General features: G+C 35.4%; 2 protein-coding genes across 3 annotated transcripts in view; one reads left to right on the forward strand and one right to left on the reverse strand.

Annotated features, from left to right (window-relative positions):
- The window catches only part of LOC111395984 (protein HEAT-STRESS-ASSOCIATED 32), a 15,904-nt gene extending 3,989 nt beyond the window's left edge, over positions 1 to 11,915 (forward strand). The window contains exons 2-5 of the mRNA XM_023022225.1: positions 10,114 to 10,305; positions 10,384 to 10,594; positions 11,331 to 11,554; positions 11,627 to 11,915. Coding sequence (XP_022877993.1) covers positions 10,114 to 10,305; positions 10,384 to 10,594; positions 11,331 to 11,554; positions 11,627 to 11,734 — 735 coding nt within the window. The 3' untranslated portion in view covers positions 11,735 to 11,915. The remainder of the gene's footprint in view (positions 1 to 10,113; positions 10,306 to 10,383; positions 10,595 to 11,330; positions 11,555 to 11,626) is intronic.
- A 2,844-nt stretch (positions 11,916 to 14,759) lies between these two features.
- On the reverse strand, positions 14,760 to 18,199 carry LOC111395985 (trans-alpha-bergamotene synthase-like). Of its 2 annotated transcripts, XM_023022226.1 has the most exons (7): positions 18,064 to 18,198; positions 17,722 to 17,989; positions 17,219 to 17,594; positions 16,898 to 17,116; positions 16,369 to 16,507; positions 15,976 to 16,224; positions 14,760 to 15,222 (listed from the first exon to the last, which is right to left on the reverse strand). In XM_023022226.1, the coding sequence occupies exons 1-7, from the start codon at positions 18,142 to 18,144 to the stop codon at positions 14,914 to 14,916; spliced, it is 1,641 nt and encodes a 546-aa protein (XP_022877994.1). In that variant the 5' UTR covers positions 18,145 to 18,198; the 3' UTR covers positions 14,760 to 14,913. The 2 variants fall into 2 exon arrangements, with proteins under 2 accessions (XP_022877994.1, XP_022877996.1); XM_023022228.1 differs by lacking the exon at positions 15,976 to 16,224 and having other exon boundaries at positions 18,064 to 18,199.
- Between the last annotated feature and the right edge of the window lie 6,927 nt (positions 18,200 to 25,126).

Raw genomic sequence — 25,126 nt, forward strand, 5'->3', positions numbered from 1 at the left:
CCAGAATCTATCAATACATAGGCTAATAAGCTAGATATGAGGATGCTACTTACTACAACATTTCGATTTTGATCCTTTACCTGCTCTGTCATTGTAAAGATCATTGCCTGTCCCCTAGGTGTATATCCCTACTACTCTTGTGCATTGTCTTGTTTCTGCTTTGTATTCCCTTGTTTATTTTGGACATTTTTTTATGTTTCTGTTGTTCATTCCCAAGTTGTTTGTTCTTAGGACAAAACATGGTGATGTTTCCTCGTTCTCCACATTGGAAACATACATTCTCTTGTTCCTTTGATTATTTTGGACATTCTCATGTTTCTGTTGTTTGTTCCCAAGTTTTTCTTAGGGCAAAACATGGCGATGGGTTCTCGTTCTCCACATCGGAAACATACATTCTTTCCTGAAAGACAAGCTCCCTGATGGTGTTTTTGGCACTTGCTGCTAAGTGGAAAGCTCTTATTGACATCTTGAGATGGATCTCTTCTACCCTTCTTTGAAAAGTTCTATTTTCTTTTGCCCTTATTATCCACCCACTTTTGTTTCTCCAACTGTCCATACTGCTCCTTATTTTTTCCACCAGCATGCCCTTTGAAATTTTCTAGCTGTGCTTTTGCTAGCACCTCATGGTAAGTTTCTAGTTTAAGCACTACAACAGCGTCTTAGATCATCCCTCAAACCCTGCTTGAAACGTCTTGCCGTTTTTCCTCAATGTCCGCAAAAGTAGGGACATAATGAGACAAGTCTTTAAACTTATGCTCATATTCAGTTAATGACATTGAGCCTTGAGTTAACGTGAGAAACTCTGCTTCCTTTTGATTTCAATCACTCATAGGGTAATACTTCTTCAAAAATGATTCCTTAAACTCGTTCCACGTCCAAACGTGATCGCGAACTCTTGACCTCAATGTGGACTTCCTCAAGCATCTAGCCTCTTTTTGTAGCATAAATGTTGCACATATAACTCTTGGGGTCTTGGCAATCAGTGAGTTCAAGAATTCTTTCTATGCTTACCAATCAGTCTTCTGCTTTTAAAGGGTCTGTGTTGCTACTAAAATTCGGAGGATGTTGTTTCATGAATTGCTCTACAACCATGGCTGTGTTCCTAGTGTCTGATACCACTTTTTAAGGCGGCTGAGGTTGTGGTGGCACAAGTGGTGGTGTTGGCTATTGAAGAGGTGGTGGTGTCGGCAATGTAGTTTGAATGAGTTTGCATCATGGCTAGAAATTGATGGGCAAACTATGGGTCGATCGCGACAAGTTGAGGCTGTTGGGGTTGTTCATTTTTGGTGTTTGTTCTTGTACGTCGGGGTGCCATATCCTTGAGTAAAACATAAGGAAATTAAAGATTGAACGAGAAGAGAGTGATAGCATATTTTATTTGTAAGTTCTTAAAAATTTGTAGATGAAAAAAGGATCGCGAGGCATACTAAGCGTCCATATAAAATGGAAAAAAAAAAATCTTTTACTTAAAAGCAAAATTCATAACATTAATGATTATATTCTAATAATTCTTTTCAGCACTCTCTTCTTGATTCTCTTCAAGGTCCTCTTCTTCTGTTGAAGACATGGGGATGTATAATGTTATCCTCATTATCAACCTCAGGTATTTTTGGATGACTGATGTAAGGAGGTGGGTCACATAGGCGACGACGATGATCGGGCTCATACTCTTCAGGCCTCTCAATATCATCGTAATCTTCACGATTAATGGCCCACCTCTCCCTAAGATTGGCAATTAGTAGTCGGGCAGATACTTGACAATCGAATATTATATCAATCCGTTTAGCAAAATCCTCCCAGTAATTTTTAAAGGTCCTAAGCGGGTGAAAAACGGCCTCATCCCTATGAAACTCATGTCCATTCAATCTCGGCTCTCGGTAGCTCATTTCTATAGCATCCAAATGTTCTATCAGGTTGTGGGTTGGGTCCCACTCATAAGTCCTAAAGAGGTATAGAAACTTTGAACGATTTCTTCGCTTGATTTTCTCTCTCTTAACTTGATCAGGTCATCTAGTCATCTATGAAAGGCAAAAATGGAACTAATCAGAACCTCGATTCAACTTAAAATTTTCGAAAATAGGATTTCCTTAATCTAGAAATTTCGCCAAAAGTAAGATATCCTAAATTTTAAGGTTTGTTTGTCCTTGCTAATATTATTTTCGTTTTATTGATTTGTATAACGCGCAACCAAAAGGTTTTTTGGTGAGGAGGGGTCACCATGGACCACTTAAATCCCAAGCTTGCCTTATACAGTTTAGATTTTTTTTGACAAAAACCTTTCAATTTTGAGAACTCAAATTCAAAAAAACTCAATATGTAGAAAGAAAGTATCTGAAGGTATAATCTTCTCTATTGGGTAGTTCTTTATAAGCACATCCTACTTAAAAGGCTTTCTTGAAATTATAATCATTTTAAACATTGTTGATTTTGGGAGAATTTCATATATATTATTGATGCATAAAATGGGTCACATGTATACATACGAAGGTTATTTCCAATTTGGAAGTAATCCTAGACTTATGCACCTACCATATGTTAATATATTAAATACGTAAAGATTCCTAGCATACAATCTTATAACACTTCCCCTCAAGCTGAAGCATAAATATCGATCATGCCCCACTTGTTACAAATATAGTTTACTCAATTTCCAGTTAAGGCCTTAGTGAACACATCAGCTAATTGATCCCCTGTCTTGACATGCTTAGTTGAAATCAATCCTCCTTGTAGTTTTCCACGAGCAAAATGACAGTCTGCCTATATATGCTTTGTTCTCTCATGAAATATTGGATTAGTGGCAATGTGAATAGCAATTTGATTATCACACAAGTTCGTAGTAAATGATATAGCCACATAAGTTCAAAATTCACCTGTGCCATAGCCCGATATTCAGATTCTACACTTGATCGAGCTACACTTTGTTTCTTACCTTTTCAAGAAAATAGATTACCTCCAATGAAAATACGATATCTTGTAGTAGAGTGCCTATCTACAGGAGAACTTGCCTAGTCAGCATCCGAGAAACCCTCTACTCTACAATGACCATGGTCTTTATAAAGAATCCCACGTCTTGGAGCTCCTTTAAGATATTTTAGTATATGAGTTACAGCATTCCAATGTGAGATTCTAGGAGATAACATAAACTAACTAATAACACTTACGGGAAAAGCAATATCTGGATGTGTAATTGTGAGGTAGTTCAACTTTCCCACTACCCTCGTGTACTTGTCAGCATCAGCAAACACATCTCCATCTTCTTCTCCGAGTTTCACATTTGGTCTTATGGGGGCATCACTAGGTTTGGCTTCTGTTAATCTTGTCGCATCCAGTAGGTCTAGAGTATATTTCCTTTGTGATAGAAAAATTCATTTTCCAATTCGAAAGATCTCTACTCCCAAAAAATATTTCGAAGGACCTAACTCCTTTGTATGAAACATTGTGCTTAAGAAAGTCTTAAGCAGACATATGCCACTACTATCACTACCAGTAATCACAATATCATCAACATATACTACTAACAAAATACATCTAGTTGTAGATTGTTTAAAGAATACTGAGTGATCATATGCACTTCTTTGCAAACCAAATTTTGTCACAACCTCACTAAATCTTTCAAACCAGGCATGGGGTGATTGTTTCAGACCATACAATGACTTTTGCAGTGTGCATACCTTCCCTGACTCCTCAGCAACAAATACGAGTGGTTGCTCTATGAAAACTTATTCAAGCAAATTACCATGGAAGAATGCATTTTTAACATCTAGTTGGTGAAACGGCCAATGATAGGTAGCAGCAAGAGAAATGAATAATCGAATAGAGGCTAGCTTAGCAAGAAAGTCTCAGAGTAATCCACACCATAAGTTTGAACATATCCCTTAGCGACCAAACCAGCCTTCAACCGAGCAACAGATCCATTGGGATTCATCTTGATAGTATACACCCATTTGCACCAGATTGCTTGGGGTAAAGGAATCAAGTCCCATGTGTGATTGTGTTCCAGTGCCATCATTTCTTCTTGCATGGCTGCTCGTCAATCACTATGGGACAAAGCCTCAAAGATAGATTTTGGTACGGACACTTGCTTCAAGGAAGCAATGAAGGACTTGGAAGATGATGACAATACATGGTAAGAAACAAAAGAAGAGAGGATAAGTACATGATCGTTTACCTTTTTGAAGAGCAATGAGAAGATCAATAGTACGATCAAGAGGGGATGACGAATCTTGAGGCGAAGCAGCAGGTAGAGGCTGCAAGTCATGGTTAGTAGCAGGTGTCACTGAAGATTGCTGCATACGACGAGTTTAAACATTTTGAATAGGAGGACGAGAAGATATTGGTACCATAGGTGTATTCACGGTGTAAGGAAGGATATCATTCTCAGTCTCAATAGAAGATGGAGCAAAAGGCATTGTAGAACTGGAAAAAGGTGTGGACTCGAAAAAGGTAACATCATCACAATAAGTATCGTCCTAAAGAAGGAAAAAAACATCGATAACCTTTTTGATGTCGAGAATAGCTCAAAAATACACACTTAAGGGATCTAGGATCAAGATTGGAAACTTAAGGTCTCATACATCTTGGACAAAGCAAGTACATCCAAATATTCTAGGAGAAAGATGAAATAAAGTATGAGATGAAAACAGAATGGAATAAGGGATCTTACAAGAAAGAGGAAGGCATACGATTGAGTAAGTAACATGTAGTAGAGATTGTATTTCATATGTGAAAGGAGGGCTCGTGCAACTTCCAATAAATGAAGATTCTTTGCAGAGTAACGATACATGAAGATTGATGAAGAATGCCATTTTGTGACAAAAAGGAAGTAAATGTTGAGGAAAAATATTCTTTAGCATTATCATTCCTTTAGATAGGGATAGATTTATCAAATTGAGTTTTAATCTCAGCATAGAAGGTACAAAAAACTGAGAATAGTTCAGAACGATTTTTCAAAAGATATAACCAAGTAACTTGAGAATGATCATCCACAAAGGTAACAAAATAGCGAAACCCGATCTTAGATAAAACAAGACAAGGACCCCAAATATTAGAATGTATTAGATCGAAAGGGAACGCAACTCGTTTATTCAGTCTAGGGAAATATGGCACCTTGTGGTGTTTTGCTAATTGACACGACTCACAATTTAATTGAGACACCGAACTAAGACTAGGGCATAATTTCTTCAAAACATGAAGGGAGGGATGATCGAAACGACAATGGAGCTGCAGAAGAGAAGAAGTACTAGTGCATGCAATCAACCTTAACACCTGTGTAGGAAAAGAGTCTAGCACATACATACCATTGAGCTCGCGCCCTCTACCAATAATCTGCTTCGTCTTGAGATCTTGGAAAACGCAATGGATAGAAAAGAAAAGAACACTATAATTAAAGGATTTAGTAATTTGACTCACAGATTAAAAATTGAAAGAAAACTGAGATAAAACATAAAACAGAAGACAATGGTAGAGAGTTTATTGGATGTGTAGTGTCACATCCAACTACAGGAGTTGTAGAGCCATTATCTAAAGTGACACGGGATAATTTAAAAGAATACTAAAATGACGAAAGTGTACCTATATTTCCAGTCATATGATCTGTGGCACCGGAATCAATGACCCTATTGCAGGATGAGGTAGATGAATATGTGACAAAATTACTTGTATTGGCTAAAGTGGAAGCGGAAGTGGAAGGTGGAACAAGCTGTTGAGAAACGTAAAATTGTGTAAGGCGAGCATATTCATCTACTGGAATGGTAATTTGATGCTGAGATGGAAGTGTAGGAGGTGTAGGTAAATAACCATCCTGAGTGGCAGCATGGACAAATTTCCTCATAGGAGTCTTGACTCGTGTTCTTTGCTGGTTTGTCATTTAATTTCCAACAGTTCCTTTTCACATGTCTGTGCTCTCCACAATAATAACAATTACGAGAATCGCCGCTAGAGATTTTATTCACCATTTTTTATCACTTTCAGCCATAATTTATAGATTACCAAAAGAATATAGAAGGAAGTAGCTTAAATAAATTCCAAAGCAACTTAAGAATAGTATAGGTCCAACAATATTGCAAGCTCAATCAAGATGTAGCCCAAATAAACTAACGAGTTCAACTAAAAGAAAAGTAAAACTGACCTGCTTAGAGCCCAAAGAAATAGAGATTTATTGCCAAAGACTCAACTCACCCAAAATGCCCAGATTAGGCCCAAAAACCAAACTCTAGAGAATCCACCAATTAATAGTGAGCTCAATAACCAAAGTAATTCAAATATACTTAGGCCCAGCTCCAGGAAACTGAAAGGTAAGCTCAAACACTACAACTGATGCCCAAAACCAAGACAACACTAAACACAGATAAGGCCTAACAAATCGAAAGATCACCTCCTCCGTTCAATTTCTTTGATACTGTGACCTGAACTTTGAAATCCGATCAAAGAAGCAAAATTTGGCCTTCGTGATGACAATCCAACCTTCACCTACACCGGAAAGTTGACGTCCACCCTTAGACACCACTAAGAACTAGATGACACTGGAAAAAAAAAAAAACTGCCAGACTGTGTTGAAACACGCGAAACGACTACAGCTGGAACACAGACTACGATTAGCAGGTACTTGAATGCAAGAACAAGTGCTCTCACAAAGGAAGGGGACAGTTGAGACTCAGGGCCTGTTTGGGCCCGATTTTTTTACCCAAAAAATTGATTTTTTTGACCGTCATTTCACTATTTCAGCCGTCATATTTGATTTCTTCTTTCACAGGTGGACCCCACTTTTCTCCTAACGGTCAAAAAAATCAATTCTCAAAATCACTCCCAAACAGGCTCTCAGATTTCGAGGAACCGAGGGTTGACTAGAAGGAACCAACCACAAATTAGTTGAAGCAGACACAGATTCGAAAAATTCAAGGCTTTGATACCATGTTGACTTGGGGAGAATTTCATATATATTATTGATGCATAAAATGGGTTATATATATACATATGGAGGTTATTTCCAATTAGGAAGTAATTCTAGATTTATGCCACTACCATATATTAATCTATTATTTCCTAGCATACAATCTCATAACAAACATGAATGGACATGAGAGCTCCACTACTCTCCCAAGTACTTCCAATTTCTCCCCCCAACACATTCTTCCTCTTCTCTATTTATACGTATTTTTAACTAAATCTAACTGAATTTTTTACTATTAACTATTGCTCAATTCTTCTGGGTTCTTCTAGAGGTTGATAGGATTCTATCATTACCCACCGTCATGAAATCAACCTTGTCCTCAAGGTGGAAGTTCAACTTAGGATTCACTTTGCTGGAAAAAGAAATTAGCATTTTTGGTCTCCTAAAAGTCGATGTCTGAAAATGCTATCTTCAAGATATCAAAGCAAAAATCATGCACTTTTCATGCTTTAGTTCTTAGTTCAAATGGGAAAACATAGTATTGCATCCCCAGCATCAACATAAGCAGCACATATGACATAAGCTCCCTCACTCCTCTGTAATCAGATTTAACAATACATGTCGATTTTTCCTCTCTCTATACTTGGTAGCCCCAGCACTTATTAATGTCTTATTCATAGGCCCCGAAACCATTTTGTCAGTTCTTCCTTGGGGCCCTTTGAGAATGACAGTGGATTCATCTGTCTACTCACGATAAGAGAAAAGAAGGGATACCTAAAAAATTTGGCAGACCGATTAACTACGAGCAGTATATTGTCCATGAAAACCTTATAATTGGTCGTAGACCTTGTCAAATTTTTGAGAAAATGAAATTGGCGAATTAGAGCACCATGGTGGAAGGTAGAATAAATCAATCAACTCCACGACCCCCCTCTTGTGCAATTATCGAATTAATTAACAACTGTAACATATCAGCAACCTCACCTCCACACAATTGATGGTCTTAAAAATCTCTCCACTTTTGTAGCCACTTCCCATCCAAATTTATTATCATTGATTTCCCAAACTATTTCTCGTCTCTCAATGTTGGGTAGTAAAGTCCCATGGCCTCACTGATTAATTCATTCCAACCCACTTTGCAAGGCAACAAATGCCTCATGAACAACGAGGAATACCCCAATAAATCCCCTCCATGAACTTTCAATTGATTACTCCCTTCTACTTTTACAATCAGAACTTGCATCTCCTTGTTTCGACAACGATGACCTAGAATGTATTTCTCATCATCTTCATAATAAAGCCCTTTTTCCCTCTTCCATTGTGAACTGGGTTACGTGTGTGGATAGGGAAATTGGGGAATTTTGGGCCTAGGTTGTAGGTATTAACTTTAAGTTTAAATGGGCCAAAATTAATTGGGCATGCTTTTTTTCATTCTTGTCTTCAACCCTTTGGACTAACTACATATTTTGGCCCACACCTATAGGCAAACTCTTGACCTCAACCCTATCCCATGATTTTAGCCCATAAACGAGATTAGGGTCCAGTTCCTCTATTGGCAGAAGAGCGGCCATGATCTCGAACAACTTTTGGTACTCTCTGCAATTTCGGCTGCCTGCAGTTGCTCCGGTTTCATTAGGCTTGGGTAGGATTTTAGAATCGAAGGTGGCTTTAGGTAGGGTAGCTGTTGATCCTCTCTTTCCCTTCATGCTCCTGCCTATCCCCTTTCTTCACTGCATCTGAGATTGCTTGCAATGGAGCTGCAATTCTTTTCGAAACTAGCATTTTCAGCCGACAATCGCATGCCTCTGCCTTACCTGGTTCTTCTCGCGGTTTATGGCTGTCAGTAATTGCCCCAATTCCATCCAATTCAGGTAGTGTAGCTGGCTGACCTTTTTTTGCCCATGCCTATCCCATTGTTTCCATCATCAAGTCGAGCTTCTCCAGCGTGATAGGCATTACCTTCTTAATTTCAGATTTTAGTGTTTTCAGATCTTCCTGTACTTCCAATTGAATCCCATAAATTTTCGTCTCCAATTTATTGACTCTTATCTTCAACTTGCTTTTCTTCATTAAATGTAGTATCCCAAGGCTCTGATACCATTTTGTTAGGATCCTAGCTGCAGTTGATTAACAATATCAGAATAGAAACCAAATGTTGTATTTTATTAATGAAATTGAGGAAAACTACAATAAGAAGAAACATAGCCATTCGAGAGGGCTAGGCTTTCTGCTCTTTGCTACTCAGTTTCTCCCCCTTTACCAGACCCGTCCTTCTCACATTTATAGGCATCCTCTCTCACCATATTTCCCACAATACCCATCTCTAACTGATTATGTCTAACTGAATTTGCTTTTCTATTCTTCTGGGTCCTTCTAGGGTATTTAGACTTGATAGGAGTCTAACTAAGTGGCGTGACTCTAAGGGTCTGTCTGATTGCCTTTCCGCTCTTTGCTACTTAAGTTTCTCCCCCTTTACCAGACCCATCCTTCTCACATTTATAGGCATCCTATCTCACCATATTTCCCACAATACCCATCTCTAATCGAATATGTCTAACTGAATTAGCTTTTCCATTCTTCTGGGTCCTTCTAGGGTATTTAGACTTGATAGGAGTCTATCAAAGTGGCGTGACTCTAACGGTCTGTTTGATTGCAAAGATGGAATTTGGGTGGAAAGAAAATGAATTCCAGGGAATTAAATTGCCTAGAAATTGTTTTATTGGGAATTGTCAATTGATAGCATTTAATTGGTATAATTTTCTAGGTGGAAAATGTTAAAATAAAAGTGTCTTTTGGTATTCGTTTGGCTTTGTTTTTCATGAAAAATGTCAATTTAAGGAATATCCACTTCTATCATTATTCCTAGAATTTGCTTCCATTGTAAACAAAAAAAAAAAAATCCAAAAATCATTTATATTTTGGTGTTCGTTTGACTTTGTTTTACATGAAAATTGTTAATTTAAGGGCTATTCTCTTTTACAATTGTTCCTAAAATTTGAGGTGGAATTTCAAAAACCACCTACCCCATGGGAAAATAAAAGGTGGAATGTCATGCTTTACCGGCTTGTACCTAGAAAATCATGGAAACTCAATTCCCTGGAAAATTTTGTTAATCAAACAGACTAAAAGTGGAAGTTGGAATTCGAATTCCAAGCTCCATGGAAAATATGGTGTAATCAAACAGTGCCTAAATTCATTTAACTTGCATTAACTTTTGTTTGCAGGATGTTTTTGAATCTATGGGACAGTTTGTTGATGGCTTGAAGTTCACAGGTGGCTCTCATAGTTTGATGTCAAAAAGCTACATCAAAGAAGTGACTGATATGGCACACAAACACGATGTATATGTTAGTACAGGCGACTGGGCTGAGCATCTATTGCGTAAAGGCCCATCTTCTTTTAAAGAGTACATTGAGGTATAGCAAGCCTAAGGCTCACTTTCTTATAGTCATAAATTTCCAGTTAGTTAACTGTTAGCCTTGAAATCTGCATAGGAATGCAAGCAAATGGGTTTTGATACAATTGAGATAGACGTTGGAACACTAGGAGTCCCAGAAGAAACACTCTTGAGATATGTGAGGTTGATTAAGAGTGGAGGTCTTAGGGCTAAGCCTCTATTTACGGTAAAGGTTAACAAGTCTGATATACCCTCAAATATGGATAGAGCATTTGGAGCTTATGTGGCACCAGCAGCTCGAACCTCAGGTAAACAAGCATATTTTCTGGAGCTATAATGTTTAATTGCATTTATGCTTGTTCAGTTTATCTCTGTAAGTATTTGTAATTGAATTAGGTAATTTGCCCCTGTTTGAGCCATATTTTCAAACACGAAAAATGAAAATTTTGACCGTTAGAGACAAATTTGAGCCACCATATTTGACTTCATCTATCTTAGGTGGGACCCACTGACGGTCAAAATTTTTCTACTTTCTTCCTTGAAAATATGGCTCAAACAGGGGCTTACTATAGACTAAATCTTAAATCTGGATACCAAAACCATTCACTTAATTGATCTTTCATGTTACATAATTGTTCTCACCTTCCTAGTGCTAGCCGTTTGGCTCATTTTCTGTGGAAAGCAACTCTTCTACCTAATATATATCCGCCTACAATCAATCTGGAGCTTCAGTTGAGAAAAAAAATAGGGAATGACCGAGTAGGGACAAAGGGATCTGTATGTTTTGTGATTATTGTTTTTTCGATTACAGTTTCCTGGGTCAGGGAAACTATTCCTTTTCACCTGTATGTGCAAGTCCTTGGTGCGTGTAGTTTCAATTTGAGAATTTTACTGTCTAGTGCTGAATTCCAAATATACAACCTTACTGTTGCTCTCCATCACTGCATCATCGTTTAAATACGATCAAGGCCAATCAATGCTACAAATTCATGTAACAATCATGTAAATCTCTCGTATAGCTAACAGTAGTTACGTTTTCCTTAGAACTTGTTGAGGATGTCGGCCTTTTGATTAGAAAGGCGGAGAGATGCCTTGAAGCTGGGGCAGACATGATAATGATTGATGCCGATGATATCTGCAGACAGGCTGATTCTGTACGGGCTGATATTATAGCAAAAGTCATCAGTCGTCTAGGTCTTGAGAAAACAATGTTTGAAGCATCAAATCCTAAAACGTCCGAGTGGTTCATTAAACAATATGGCCCGAAGGTACATTTCCCATTTCATCTTGCTGACCTTATTAGCTGGAGACCTTTTAACATATTCTGCACGTGCTTACAGGTGAATCTGCACGTGGATCATTCCCAAGTGATGAATCTGGAGTGCCTTCGAGGGGGCAACCTGGGTAAAAATCATGTGTCTGTTCTTGGTTCATCGTATTTTCTGTAGAGCTCTTTCTTCTTTTAGAATTTTAGGTGGACATGCTCAGCGAAATTTATGTTTCTTATGGGTCTGTATTTCCTACACTGGAGGATGTTCTGTCAAATTACCTACTCACACATATGGTTTAACGTTCTAAATTTACTAGCATAATTAAAATGGTCAACAGTGCACGAGATTTTCTTGAAAATGAGCCCGATTCTTATGAAGAGGCTGTTAGTAGAGAAGTGCAGGCCGCTTGACTTGTAGCAAGATGAAGTGCATTTCTTAGTAAAAAATAAATAAATAAATTCGGACTCTAAGGGACGAAAGATTATAGTCTGTAAACAAATTTACAAAATAAGAGGATAAATCTCAGGTGATGTCAGAAATTTGCAAATAAGAGAATTTTGAAAGTGATTGAAAAATTCATAGAAAATTTTGGAATGTTAAGGTCTGTTTGATTGTAAATATGAAATTTGGGTGGAAAGAATATAAATTTCAGAGAGTTGAATTGTGTAAAAATTTTAAATTATTGTATTTGATTGATATAATTTTTTACGTAAAAAATGTTGAAAAGAAAGTATTTTTTGTGTTGGTTTGGCTTCGTTTTACATGTAAATTGTCAATTTAAAAGATATGTTTTTTTACAATTGTTCATCGAATTTGGTTTCTTCAAAAATAAAGAAATGGGGCGCGTCAATTTCAACCAAAGAAAATGTTTTCCTTATAAAAATTAGGAAATCAAACATGCAAACGTTAAAAAAAGAGATCAAATTTCATTTTCTATGAAAAAGCACAATCAATCAAACAGGGCCTTAATTATTAGCGTGCTTAGGAAAACTCGCTCTCCCAGTTGTACGAATTCCAACCACTCCACAAGTCTAATGCTACCCGAGGGCACTTTTCCACCATTTGTTATTTTGAGCCAAAACCAATGTGGACCCGTGTGATTTGTACAATTGCCCTCCTCCTGATTTTCCTGTTGCATTTGAATGACTCCCTTTTAATAAGGTATTTTTAAATTTTATTAATTGTATAATTGGGGTTGACAATTTTAATTAACAATTTCGTGAGAGGGTTTACGATTTTTTTATTCATCGTGGATCTCTTCTCAAGTGTGTGGTAAACCCTAGTTGTAATATGGTTGGTTAAGAATAAGCTTTTCTTATTTAAAGTTTGTTTGGTTTGGATTAAAATCTGATTTTAATATAAATCAAAGTCAAATGATTAATATTAAAAGATTTCACAATTTTTCAACCACACGTTTAAAAAACTTTTATTACAATTTATTAAAAAATTTAATTTTAATCTTCACCGTAATATCTGTTTGCTCCACCTTTTTTCGTTACGATCATTACATTTTGGGACCATGCTACATGAACATTAAGGGCTACATCGGGGCCTACATAATGGACACGTGACGCCTTGACGTTGGCCAAGGCGCCTACCACACCTCAGGCCCACAGGCGCTTCACCAATCGCGAGGTGCCGGGTGTCCATTATGTAGCTTCCTATGTAGCCCCCTATGTTCATCTAGAATTTTCCTACATTTTGACAACCCGGGTCCACCTGCTGTACGATATGTTGCACTTTCCTATTCAATTTCCCTTAATTGCCCTTCCAGAAAGGAACATGATTGGTGTACAATGTAGGGCAGAACCCCTAAAGATACCTCACAGGGGCAGCATGGATGGGTGAGTTTTTTGACATTATTTATTCACATGGGATCCACACTTTGTGAGATATCTATAAATTTTCTATAAGAAATTTTCTGTACATAAAACATTACTCTTCCAGAAAACACATTGCAACTTTTGATAAGGTCGTAACATTCTGACAACCCGGGTCCACCTTGCTGTACAGTATGTAGCACTTTCCCATTCAGTTTCCCTTAATTGCCCTTCCAGAAAACCCATTGCAACTTTTGATAAAATTCAGTAATAGAGATGGCAATGGACGTGTTCGGGGTTGGACAACTTTTTGTCCTGTTTGTTTTCTCGTTTAATTTTTATTTATTTATTTATTTATTTATTTATATTTTTAAAATTTCGAGTTATGTTATAATTAGAGAATAAAATACAAATTTAAAATGTCTTTAGCGGATAAATTATCTAGAAATAAAATTATTTTTATTTTTATTATTATTTTTTATCTTCACGGTGACACCCCGCCCAGCCTTACTAACCCATTCGGGGCGGATTTTTTTGCCCCATTCAGAGCGGGACGGAGTTTTTTGCGATCCTCATTCAGTAAGGGCAAAACGGGAAATGTATTTGGATTTAAAAAGATATCACAAGCTTTTATATGTTGCGGGCCCCACCGTCGGTGGACGTGAAAAATGCATTTTGGGATCAAACGAGGGCTTAACTTGTACATTGTTTTAAGTCTACACCTCAAGATATCGGTACTCGATGAAACCGTAGATTTACCCTCAATACAACAAATAGTCCATAACAAATGCCTACAAACAATAAATAAGTAGATATTCTCCTCGAAATGACTACATATAATGTCAAGAAGTACGTCGATACACATTTAAAAAATTGTGTGATTATCATCAGAATCTTTTCTTATACCTCGTTTTTTTGGAAAAATGCTGTTCATGTATGGTCCTAGAAATCCTCTAGAACAATGCGCTTCTCACTATAAACCAAGATATCGAAAGAATTTGTTAATCGAAATATTCATTATGGAGTTTATCATGTAGATTTGCAACGTTATGTCACCTTGCTGACATTATTTTTTTAATTGATGTAAACTTTACGTGATATTCTGTTTGACGCCTCACGTATTCCTATTTTTTCACAGTTGTCGCATTTACTCAAAAAAAAAAAAAAAAGTTGAACCCCAACCTTGAGGGCCCTCACGATTCCACCCTTAGAGTTTTGTGAGAGATGTAAATCGCAAGATGTGCTTTAACAGGTTAGGAAATAAGACCTGTCTATATATTGCGCTACAAGGAATCCAATTCCATGTTTCAGGAATCGAACCCCCATACTGCAACTGCTAGCAAGGCGTGAGATAACTTCACTCATGTCCTTTGCACCACTGAACTATGTTCTTTGCATTAATAAAGAAAGATAATTTCATCGAAAACCCTGATAACATTTCATTTGGCAGATTTCTATATAGATTATTTCTTACTACAAAGCAAAAGATACACAACTATTCAGAACCTGGTTAGAAATTTTAAAATGAAATTCCGATTACAAGCCGCTACGGAACTGCAGGGATATTGGCTCAATGATCAGTGAAATTATGTTCCTTTTAGTCTCAAGATGAGGAACTCCAAATCCATCTCCATACTGATACATGCATTGAGAAGTCCGTGCTAGATTCATTGCAGTACCAGCGAAATCCTTGCAGGGGCTGTTCATTAGTATTTCTTTATTGATTTTCTTCCATGTCACATCAATTAGATACTTAATGTATTCTCTAGCATCCTCTTCGGAACACCCTGTGTCCTTCATGTAACACTGGATTGATTTTGGAACGTCGCCTCTCTTGATTTCGTCCTGGATATCATATTCCAAAAATGAGGGCGCATAAATCATTGTGCTTGTATTGTATGTATGAAGCTAAAGTTAAAATGTAGTATGTAGAACATATTTGGTAAGGAGTACTTGATGGGATCTATTATTATTTAATTTCCAAAATTTTACAAAATGTCCATTTTTACTTAGTCATTTGCAAAAATGTCCACCATTGCAAAAATGTCTAATTTGGAAGAATTTAGACCAAAATACCCTTATTAACAATTTATAATTCCACGCTAAGACAAAAAAATGGACATTTTTGCAATATTGTTATTGGCCAATAAAATTTTGACACATAATCTGTCATATTTATTTCAAAAAGTATACATGTCAAATCACAATAAATTCTATGTTTTTCATTGATTCAAAAATATCAAGAACGACATTTTTTAAATGTAGAAAAATGTCATTCTAGACAAATGAAACGGTATTCAAATGTCGAGAATGACATATGAAATGTCGAGAAACATTATTTTAATGTAGCTTCTCATGAAAGCCATTTTTCAAAATTCGTGACAAATTGAAAAAAAAAAAATCAATGTCGAAAATACCATTTCAAAATGTAGCTTTTCATTAAGGTCATAATAGACAAGTTGACACTAAATTCAAATGAATTGATACTTTTTAACTCATATCCTTAAAATTGGACATTCTAAAAAATGACTCATATTTAATACTATAGTCATGTCTAGTACTCTGTACCAAAGTGCAACTAGGGTTTAGTTTTCATACAGATGAAGTTCCCAAGTCGTTTGCTAGACGAAGAACCAGCGATGGCCAGTGAATGATTCCGGGGTATTGCTCCAAACTTCCCAAATCCTTCTTTGTTAATGGGTTTATTGTGCAAAAATAAGCATGAAGAAGAAGCACAGGTCCAGATATGGATATCCAGGCTGCGTTTAGGTACTCACTGAGGCTGGGAAAATACCCACTGTTGTACCATCTTGCTTCTATCAAGTAAACTCTACAAAGCTCAGCCCACTGATGTATGTAAAGATTATAAAATGAAGAATCAGAGATTGGGGCATTATGTTGATCTAAAGTTAATAAGTTTCAGTGTGTAACATTAATGAAGCAACCATATCACGATCCAGAAAAAAGTAGAATAAGAAACAGAGATAATACCGATTTCCGGATGTTCGAGATTATGTTGAGACCTTGATCCTTTAGAACGTCGTAAGCGATTTCATTAGTGGAGTTGAAGAGAGCAAGGAAACAAATTCTCATGTACTCTGGAAGCTGGTTCAATGCATTGATGTCCCATCTGATACACCAAAATAAGTATATTTTTTTCTAAGGAAAGGAAATAAATCTTCAAAACCAAAATTTGTTAATGTCTATTTTCATCATTTTCCATTTTTCTTTTTCTTTTTCTTTTTTTGGGAGACGGGGTCGGATATGTGTAAAATCACTAAAATGTGTTGAATTGTTCAATATGTGAAATGGACAGACTGTTCTGTTACATGTATAGTGAGCTGACCAGCCTTTACAATCGAATTGTGATGGCACAGTTATAAAGGCCTATAACTCACCTCGATCCATTAATATGGATTTGTGTTTAAAAAAGAGTTGTACCACGTCCCAGACCAGATACTGTGTTAGGATGAGATGCTGTGACAAAAGATCTAAACACTTTTTATCACGATACACTAACCTCTCCACTATATCGGTAAAAAGTTCGAGTTCATCTAAACTGCCATATGTATCATATATGTCATCCATTATTGTTATTAGTACAGCAATCTTGGTTAAATTCCTCCGACTGTATCCGAATTGAGGTTCTGGTGTGAATCCCAATGCCCACCAGAAACACTCCACCAATCTGTGCCGAACAAAGCTCAACTTTTCTGGAAGACAAGTTTCTTTATACCACCTGTCAAATAAAAAGTTAAAACACAAATCTTTAGCTGAAAACAGAAAAAGGTATTCCATCTACGTTCCTTCTGAGATGGAACCCTGATCCTATTCTACTTACCTTGACATTTGCTTTATTTCATCCTGATATATAGCCTGTAGGATGTTGAAATCCAACTTAGCAAGTTCAAGTAAAATAAGGTTTGCATCGCGTCTACTCTCGTATACATTTATGAACCATTTTGCTTCTAGTTTCTGTACTCTCCAGTGCAGTGGAAGCTCCAATGCATGGCTGACTTGCACAGCAAGACCATGGTCTGTAATATGCTGGAGTTTTTCCTTGAGATGTTGAGTCGCGAAATTTCGGGCATCGCCAAGGATACCTTCACTTTCCATTGATAGAAATGAAGCTTCATAGAGAGATAAAATTCCCTCGATATCATCAGAAAGTTCTGGACGGAAACTTCCTCCCTCGTCCATGAAACTGCAGAAAACCTCTGGATAGATATAAACTTGTTAGAGAAATTAAAAAATTAGCCCCAACCCCACTATCTCTTTATGAAATTTTTGGTTTAAAATTTACCTCTATAAAAATAAGATTGCTTTCGAGTAGTGGTGACATACCTTGAGGGACTCGGTATCCATGCTGTCTGAGGAGTCTAAATTTTAGAGCCATTGAATATAAATCCTTTTCGTTCTCATTATTGTGACCAGTACTATTTAGGTACGTATGCTCCAATAATTTCTTTATTTCATCCTGAAAGTGGTAAGAAACATCAAGCCTTTGCAAATTATCAATGAGCTCAAGTTGATCTAGCTCGCCTTCCGTTTCATTGATGATAATTCTCGTCTTTTCTTTCAGATTCTCAGCAAGTTCCAAGTACTCTTTTCCCTGCAGGTTTAACACGACAGTATCAGAAACACATAATGAAAAAATGAAAGGGTAGTTGCTTTTCTTTATCTTACCACATAAGGACTAGATATTGACTGCACATAATTGTCATCCCAAATGCTTGTTTGATAGTTTCCAGATCTCCTTGCCTCCATGAATTCTGAAATGTATTGTAGTTTGTGGGAAACAGGTTTCCAGGTGCATGAATTTATAGCACTTGCAGTTCAGTAGATTAGTTCATAGTTATCAGTGACGGATGCAGATATTTTAAGTTAGTGAAATACAATTAAACTTACAAAGAATACAGATTTACGTTTATCTCAAAAATGACCAACTTTATCATCCTTTTTATTTTCAATATCATTTTTACTCTTTTATCTCGAATAATCATTTCAATTTACATTGTAATCATCAAAAGAAAATGCATATTTACGTTTAAATTATTTTTTCATCACAATAAATTAAAGTAAAAAAAATACAAAAATCACGGCAAATTCTAAATGTTCATTATCCACTGCATTCCAGCTCAAACAAAGAAAAAATTTACATCAAGAATCTATTACCATAAAATTACTCAAACAAGATAGAAATTGGAGCACTTAAGTATATCCCTAATTCCATTTGATAGGAAAATACAAAGTAAATCATCAAAATAATAATAATAATTTCCCAAAAAATGAGGCTTCGAATTTGATTTCCGAGGGAAAAAAAAAAAAAAAAAAAAGCCCTACTGAATTTTAAGTTGGTGGGTTACTTGACCCACCAGGACCCACTATGGGTCCGCCAGTGATAGTTATGGTGTTAAAGGCAAAAAAGAAATCCCTTCAGGATCGTGCAAAAGTACTCATCTTCCTTCTTCATCATCTTTATGATGGACTGAAAATTGAATATCTCACTGTAAAAGATCTACATGTTCTTTAAAAAAAATTAACCGAGAGATTTGATCATTAAAGGACTATAGTCCTCTACAAAGCCCGCTATGAGTGGATGCACCTTCGTTTGCAAGATTTCAAAACTATTAGTGAGTATAATTCTGAATAGTTCAGACTATGTTTAAAATTGATATTGTGCGGAGAAAAAATCACCAATGAAAACATGTTGGTCAAAACTTTTTCCACATTTCACGCCTCGAATGTGCTCCTGCAGCAGCAATATCTCGAGCGTGGTTTCAAAAAATACTCAGAACTTATATCTCGTCTGCTTGTTACTGAATAGAATAATGAACTGTTGATGAAAAATCATGGGTTACGTCTAACTGGTTCTGTACCATTGCCTGAAACAAATACAATATCAAGACAAGAACATGGACGTGGACGTGGACAGAGACGTGCACACGGAGTAAATCATGGACGAAATAATCAACAAAGTTATCAACAACAAGGCAACAATTTCAAATGGTACAAAGCAAACGAAAGTAGCATATCTAAAAAGATATATGAAAAAAGTTGCTTTAGATGTAGAATTAAATGGCATTGGACATGTTCCTATCGTATGACAAAACATCTTGTGGATTTCTACCAAAAATCAATCAAGGGAAGAGAAAAGTGGAGACATTTATAAAAATGGTTGAATCAAATAATGTCACGAACCAGATGTTCGTTGACCTAAAAAGCTTTATTATTTGACATGATCGACTTGGACATTCAGGAGCTATAATGATCCACCAAATAATAAACAATTCATATGGACATTCTTTAAAGAACCAGAAGATTCTTTTACCTAGTGATTATCCATATGTACCTTGTTCGCAAAGCAAGTTAGTCATTAAACCTTCAAGTACAAATGTCAATATTGAATCTCCAACTTTCTTGGAAAGAATTCATGGAAATATATGTGGGCCAATACGCCCACCATGTGGATCATTTCGTTATTTTATGTTATTAATTGATTCTTTTACTAGATGGTCACATGTTTGCCTACTTTCTACTAGAAATGTAGCACTTGCTAAACTACTTGCTCAAATTATAAAATTACAAGCACAATTCCGCGATTACTCAACTAAAACTATTCGCCTTGACAATACTTGTGAAATTAGATCACAAGTATTCGATGTTTATTGCATGTCAATCGCGATTGTAATTGAACATTTAGTTGCACATGTCCACACACAAAATAGTTTGGCAGAGTCATTTATTAAACGTTTACAACTTATTGCTAGATCATTATTTATGAAAACAAAACTCCCAACTTTTGTTTGGAGTCATGTCTTACTACATGCTACATCATTGTTGCATATTAGACCAACTGCCTATTTTCAATATTTACCTTTATAACTGACATTTGGTTATGAATCTGATATTTCTCACCTACGAGTCTTTGATTGTGCTGTCCAAGTCCCTATTTCACCTCCACAATGTACTAAAATGGGTTCGCAACGAAGACTTGAGATTTATGTGAATTTTGATTCACCATCAATTATTAGGTATCTTGAGCCTTTAATGAGTGATTTATTTACTGCACGTTTTGCAGATTGTCATTTTGATTAAATGACTTCCCCAACTTTGGAAGGGAAAAAACTACATCCTAAAAAACAAGGTAAAATTTCTTGGAATGAAACAACTCTATCTCACTTTGATCCCCACAACAATCAATGTAAGCAAGAGGTTGAAAAAATTATTCATTTGCAAAGAGTTGCAAATCAATTACCTTATATATTTGTTGACACAAGAAAAGTGATAAATTCATATATACCAGCAGAAAATATTTCAGCAAAAATTGATGTTCCTATAGGATAATCTGCTGTAACAAATGAATCTCAAATACGCCAGAAGCGTGGTCGATCAGCTGGTTCAAAAGACTCTGTACCTCGAAAAAGAAAAGTACATGAGAAAAATCAATCAAAAACTCTAGAAGAAATGACAATAGAAAAGTTTGATCAATCAAGTGTTGAAAATGTGGTTCCCGAAGAACCACAAGTGTCTAAAAATAACGAGATTTCAATAAATTATATGTTATCTCATAAATTATGGGAACGGAATAATGTTGTTATAGACAATATTTTCACATTTAATGTGGCTCTTGATATTATGCAAAATGAGGATCCTGAACCATAGTCAGTTAAAGACTGTCAAAATAAAAATGATTGGTCAAAATGGAAAGAAGTCATAAAGGCAGAATTCCTTAGGGAAACAAAAAGTGTTTGGACCTATAGTTCGAACACCTAAAAATGCAATCCTTGTTGGATACAAATGAGTTTTTGTACGAAAGAGGAATAAAAGTAATGAAATTATAAGGTACAAAGCCCGACTAATAGCTCAAGGTTTCTCACAAAGATCAGGAATTGATTATGAAGAAACGTATTCTCCTGTAATGGACACCATCACTTTTAGATTTTTAATTAGTTTGATTGTGCCATAAAAACATGATATGTGCCTTGTGGATGTAGTAACTGCATATTTGTATGATTCACTTAATAGTGACATATTTATGAAAGTCCCTGAAAGACTTAAGGTGTCGGGAACAAACGATACATGCCTGAAAATCATGTTCTCAATTAAATTGCAAAGATCATTATATGGATTAAAATAATCCAAACGCATGTGGTATAATCGTCTTAGCGAATATTTGTTGAATGAAGGTTATAAAAATAACGATGTCTGCCCATACGTTTTCATGAAGAAAACAAATAGTGTATTTACAATTGTAGCAGTTTATGTTGATAATTTAAATTTAATTGGAACCCCTGAAGAGCTCAACAAAATTGCTGATTATTTGAAAAATGAATTTGAGATGAAGGATTTGGGAAAAATCAAATTTTGTCTCGAATTGCAGATTGAACATTTCGCAGATGGATTATTTGTTCACCAATTTACGTATACAGAAAAAGTTTTAAAACGTTTTTACATGGATAATACACATCCATTGGCATCACCTATGGTTGTTCGATCACTTGATGTGAAAAAAGATCCATTTCGTCCACTTGAAAATGGAGAAAAAGGTTCTTTGTCCTGAAATACCATATTTTAGTGCAATTGAAGCATTAATTTATCTTGCAAATTGCACTCAACCCGACATAGTTTTTTTTGTAAATCTCCTTACAAGATATAACTCTACACCAACTCAAAGGGTACCATTGATTTGTGATTATTTTATTCTTAAAAATTGGGATCTGCTTTAGTGGGATATGCAGATATCTATCTGACCCCACATAAAGTTAAATCACAAACAGGATATGTGTTTACATGTAGAGGAACAACTATATTATGGAGATCTGTGAAGCAATCATTGACAGCTACATCCTCAAATCATTCTAAAATTATTGCAATCCATGAAGCAGGCCAAGAATGTATGCGGTTGAGAAATATGACCGATCATATCCAAGTATCATGCAGATTAACTTCAACAAATGATAGTCCAACAATTTTGTATGAAGACAATGCAGCTTGTGTTGCACAACTTAAAGAAAATTATATCAAAGGTGATAGGACAAAACACATTTCTCCAAAATTCTTTCATACACACGAGTTTCAAAAGAATGGCGACATCGATATCCAACAAATTCGCTCAAGTGACAATATTGCCAATTTATTCACAAAAGTACTGTCAACATCTACACTCAAGAAATTACTTCATAAGATTGGAATGTGTCAACTCAAAGATTTTCAATGATCAACATCAGGAGGAGTAGCTGTACTCTTTTTCCTTCACTTAAGTTTTGTCCCACTGAGTTTTCCTAATAAGGATCTAATGAAGCAACATTTATTTTTAGTACTACAAAATAACTGTACTCTTTTTCCTTAGTTTGATTTTTTTCCATTAGATTTTTATCAAACAAGGTTTTGATGAGGCGGATATTTTGTTATGTGTCATTGAAGGGGGAGTGTTGTAAAAGAAAAGTTCATCAGGGTTTAGAGTGAATGACAATTATATTCTTCCAGCCCTAGAAATTATTAATGTCTGCCCTATAAATACAGAGTTTTGGTTCTTAATAAAATACACACAAATCTATTGACTTCTCTCTATTCTCTTTTCTTTTCTTCACTTTTATAACACACATTTACTAATCACTTTATAAAAAATATCTATAATACTGAATGGGCAGATTTAAGTTTTATTTCTTTTCATTGATGTCAAATTTGACATGACATATCTTAGTTTTTTAATAATCAACCGCATTTTTTGTAACAATTCTTTGTATAGAGCTCTATTGATTAAGCGCGTGTGATGTAACAAATGCAAAAAATAACCTTATTTTTATTTTTGGTTTGTTTTTGGATCCTATTTGGCAATATAAAATCTTCTAGAAATGAAAACGTATGCTGAGTCTCAGCAACAATATGACGTGTTTGTCATCATACAATATAGCATTTGAAAATTTCTCTTTTATATAGGAATGATAATGGGACGGCTCAGATGCAAAACAGTCATTACCATCCTCGAACAACATTTTCAAAAGTGGGACATGGTGGGGATAGGACGTGATGGGATAAAACAATCCTCATTAATTTGTACCCCGTTTGATTAATTATTTCTTTACTACTACTAGTACTACTATTATTTTTTTTAAATATGATTTAAATTGAAAATCGTAAAAATAATATAAATAAAATGCAGGTAAGGTTAGGGGAATTCGTATTGGGACCATGATATTTGTTACAGGATCAGTCGAACTAGAAATTTTATCATTCCTATTGGCAAAAGTTTAGCCCCCGTTTGCACTCATTTTTTTGAAATGAAAATTGGTGGAATAGTATTTTTTTTTTAAAAAAAAAATTGAGTTGTTGAAAAAGAAGGAAAATTTTTCAATTTACGTATAATATTATTTTATTAAAAAATGTGTGGTTAAAAATAGAAGTGAGAACAATGAAATGTAATGGAATGAGGCAAACGGAGGCTTAGATATATCCCAAGCAGGTAAATGAAGTTTTAAAATGAAATCAGAAATAAGATGTAAATGACCAATCTTAGTTTAGCCCAATTTTATGTGTTTTTTTTTTTTTTTTTTTTTTGCGTTTGTTTTTGCTGAGTTCTTTGCAGTTTTAATTGTTAAAATTATAGAAAAAAGAAAGATAGTAAGCTCACAATAATTAAGGAGGCGCTATCAAACTTCAATTTGATTTCTTCAGAATGGTCGAAATGGTATTAAGGTAAAATAACAAATTTGGGTAAAATTTTGGTCAATTTAATTAAATTGGTTTGGACTAGAAATTAGAAATAGAAAATTAATATTTTTTTTTTGTTTGAGCTAAATTAACTATTTAATAAATTTATTTAGAAAAAATAAAATAGTTTGGCATATTTAAAATAAATAAATTAAAAAAATTAGAAAGATTTGGTTCTTCGATTCTTAATCTAGAACCAATAATCAAATCGAACCCGTCGATTCTCGATTTAGGTACCCGTCCGGGTATTTAACTGAAAAGGAATCTCTCAGTTCGGTCCGGGTCCGATTCAATTCAGTTCAGTTCGAGAATTTTGCCTAATCCTAATATATGCGCACCTCAGAATATACAAATATTTTTTCCTTACCTCTTTTCTCTCCATACTTCTTATTCAACAACCTCTTTTCTCTCCATACTTCTTATTCAACAACAACTAAACTTTACCACGTTTAAATTATGTTGTTCTTCGGAAAAAGACAATGAACACTTGATGAAAGTCAGCTTAGTTAGAATTTTCTTTCTAGGTGTATAAATAGCTATGGACAAGCAAGCATCTATTTATAATACATTCTTGTCTGCTAACGTTGGTAATTTCACTACTAGAGATTTCATTTTTAATAAAAAAAAAATTGTCTTAATTTAAGAAGTTGTTTCGTTAAAAATATATTGCTAAGACTTTTGAAGATAAAAAATTTTTGCCGTTAAAATGTATAGTATTCGGCTACTAGCAAGCAACTGCAGCAGATTGCAAAGGTTTTCGAAAGTCTTGCCATCATGGCTAAGCACCATTTTAACTGCTCAAAATGTTGATTTCCTATCTCATCCTCGATGCTTGTTTGATAAAATTTTATTAAAAAATTATCAACTTTTCAACTTGTCAAAATTCAAATTTAATCACACATTTTTCAACTTTTATCCCCATTTTGACCTCATATTTTACTCGATTTTATTGAAAATCTGTGTTAAAAATTGACAAACACCTTGAGTGTAACTTTGTGTACGAGAGTTTCTCAACATAATCGTACTATTCACTTAG

Source organism: Olea europaea, chromosome 6 (genome assembly GCF_002742605.1).
Source record: "Olea europaea var. sylvestris chromosome 6, O_europaea_v1, whole genome shotgun sequence".
NCBI classification, from domain to species: Eukaryota; Viridiplantae; Streptophyta; class Magnoliopsida; order Lamiales; family Oleaceae; genus Olea; species Olea europaea.

Coding starts and splice junctions, on each gene's coding strand:
- LOC111395985 (XM_023022226.1), bottom strand. CDS start 18,144: ATGGAGGCAAGGAGATCTGGAAACTATCAAACAAGCATTTGGGATGAC. Junction 17,117..17,218: donor GAAATAAAGCAAATGTCAAG/GTAAGTAGAATA, acceptor TTTATTTGACAG/GTGGTATAAAGAAACTTGTC. Junction 15,223..15,975: donor ACGACTTGGGAACTTCATCT/GTATGAAAACTA, acceptor TATGATATCCAG/GACGAAATCAAGAGAGGCGA.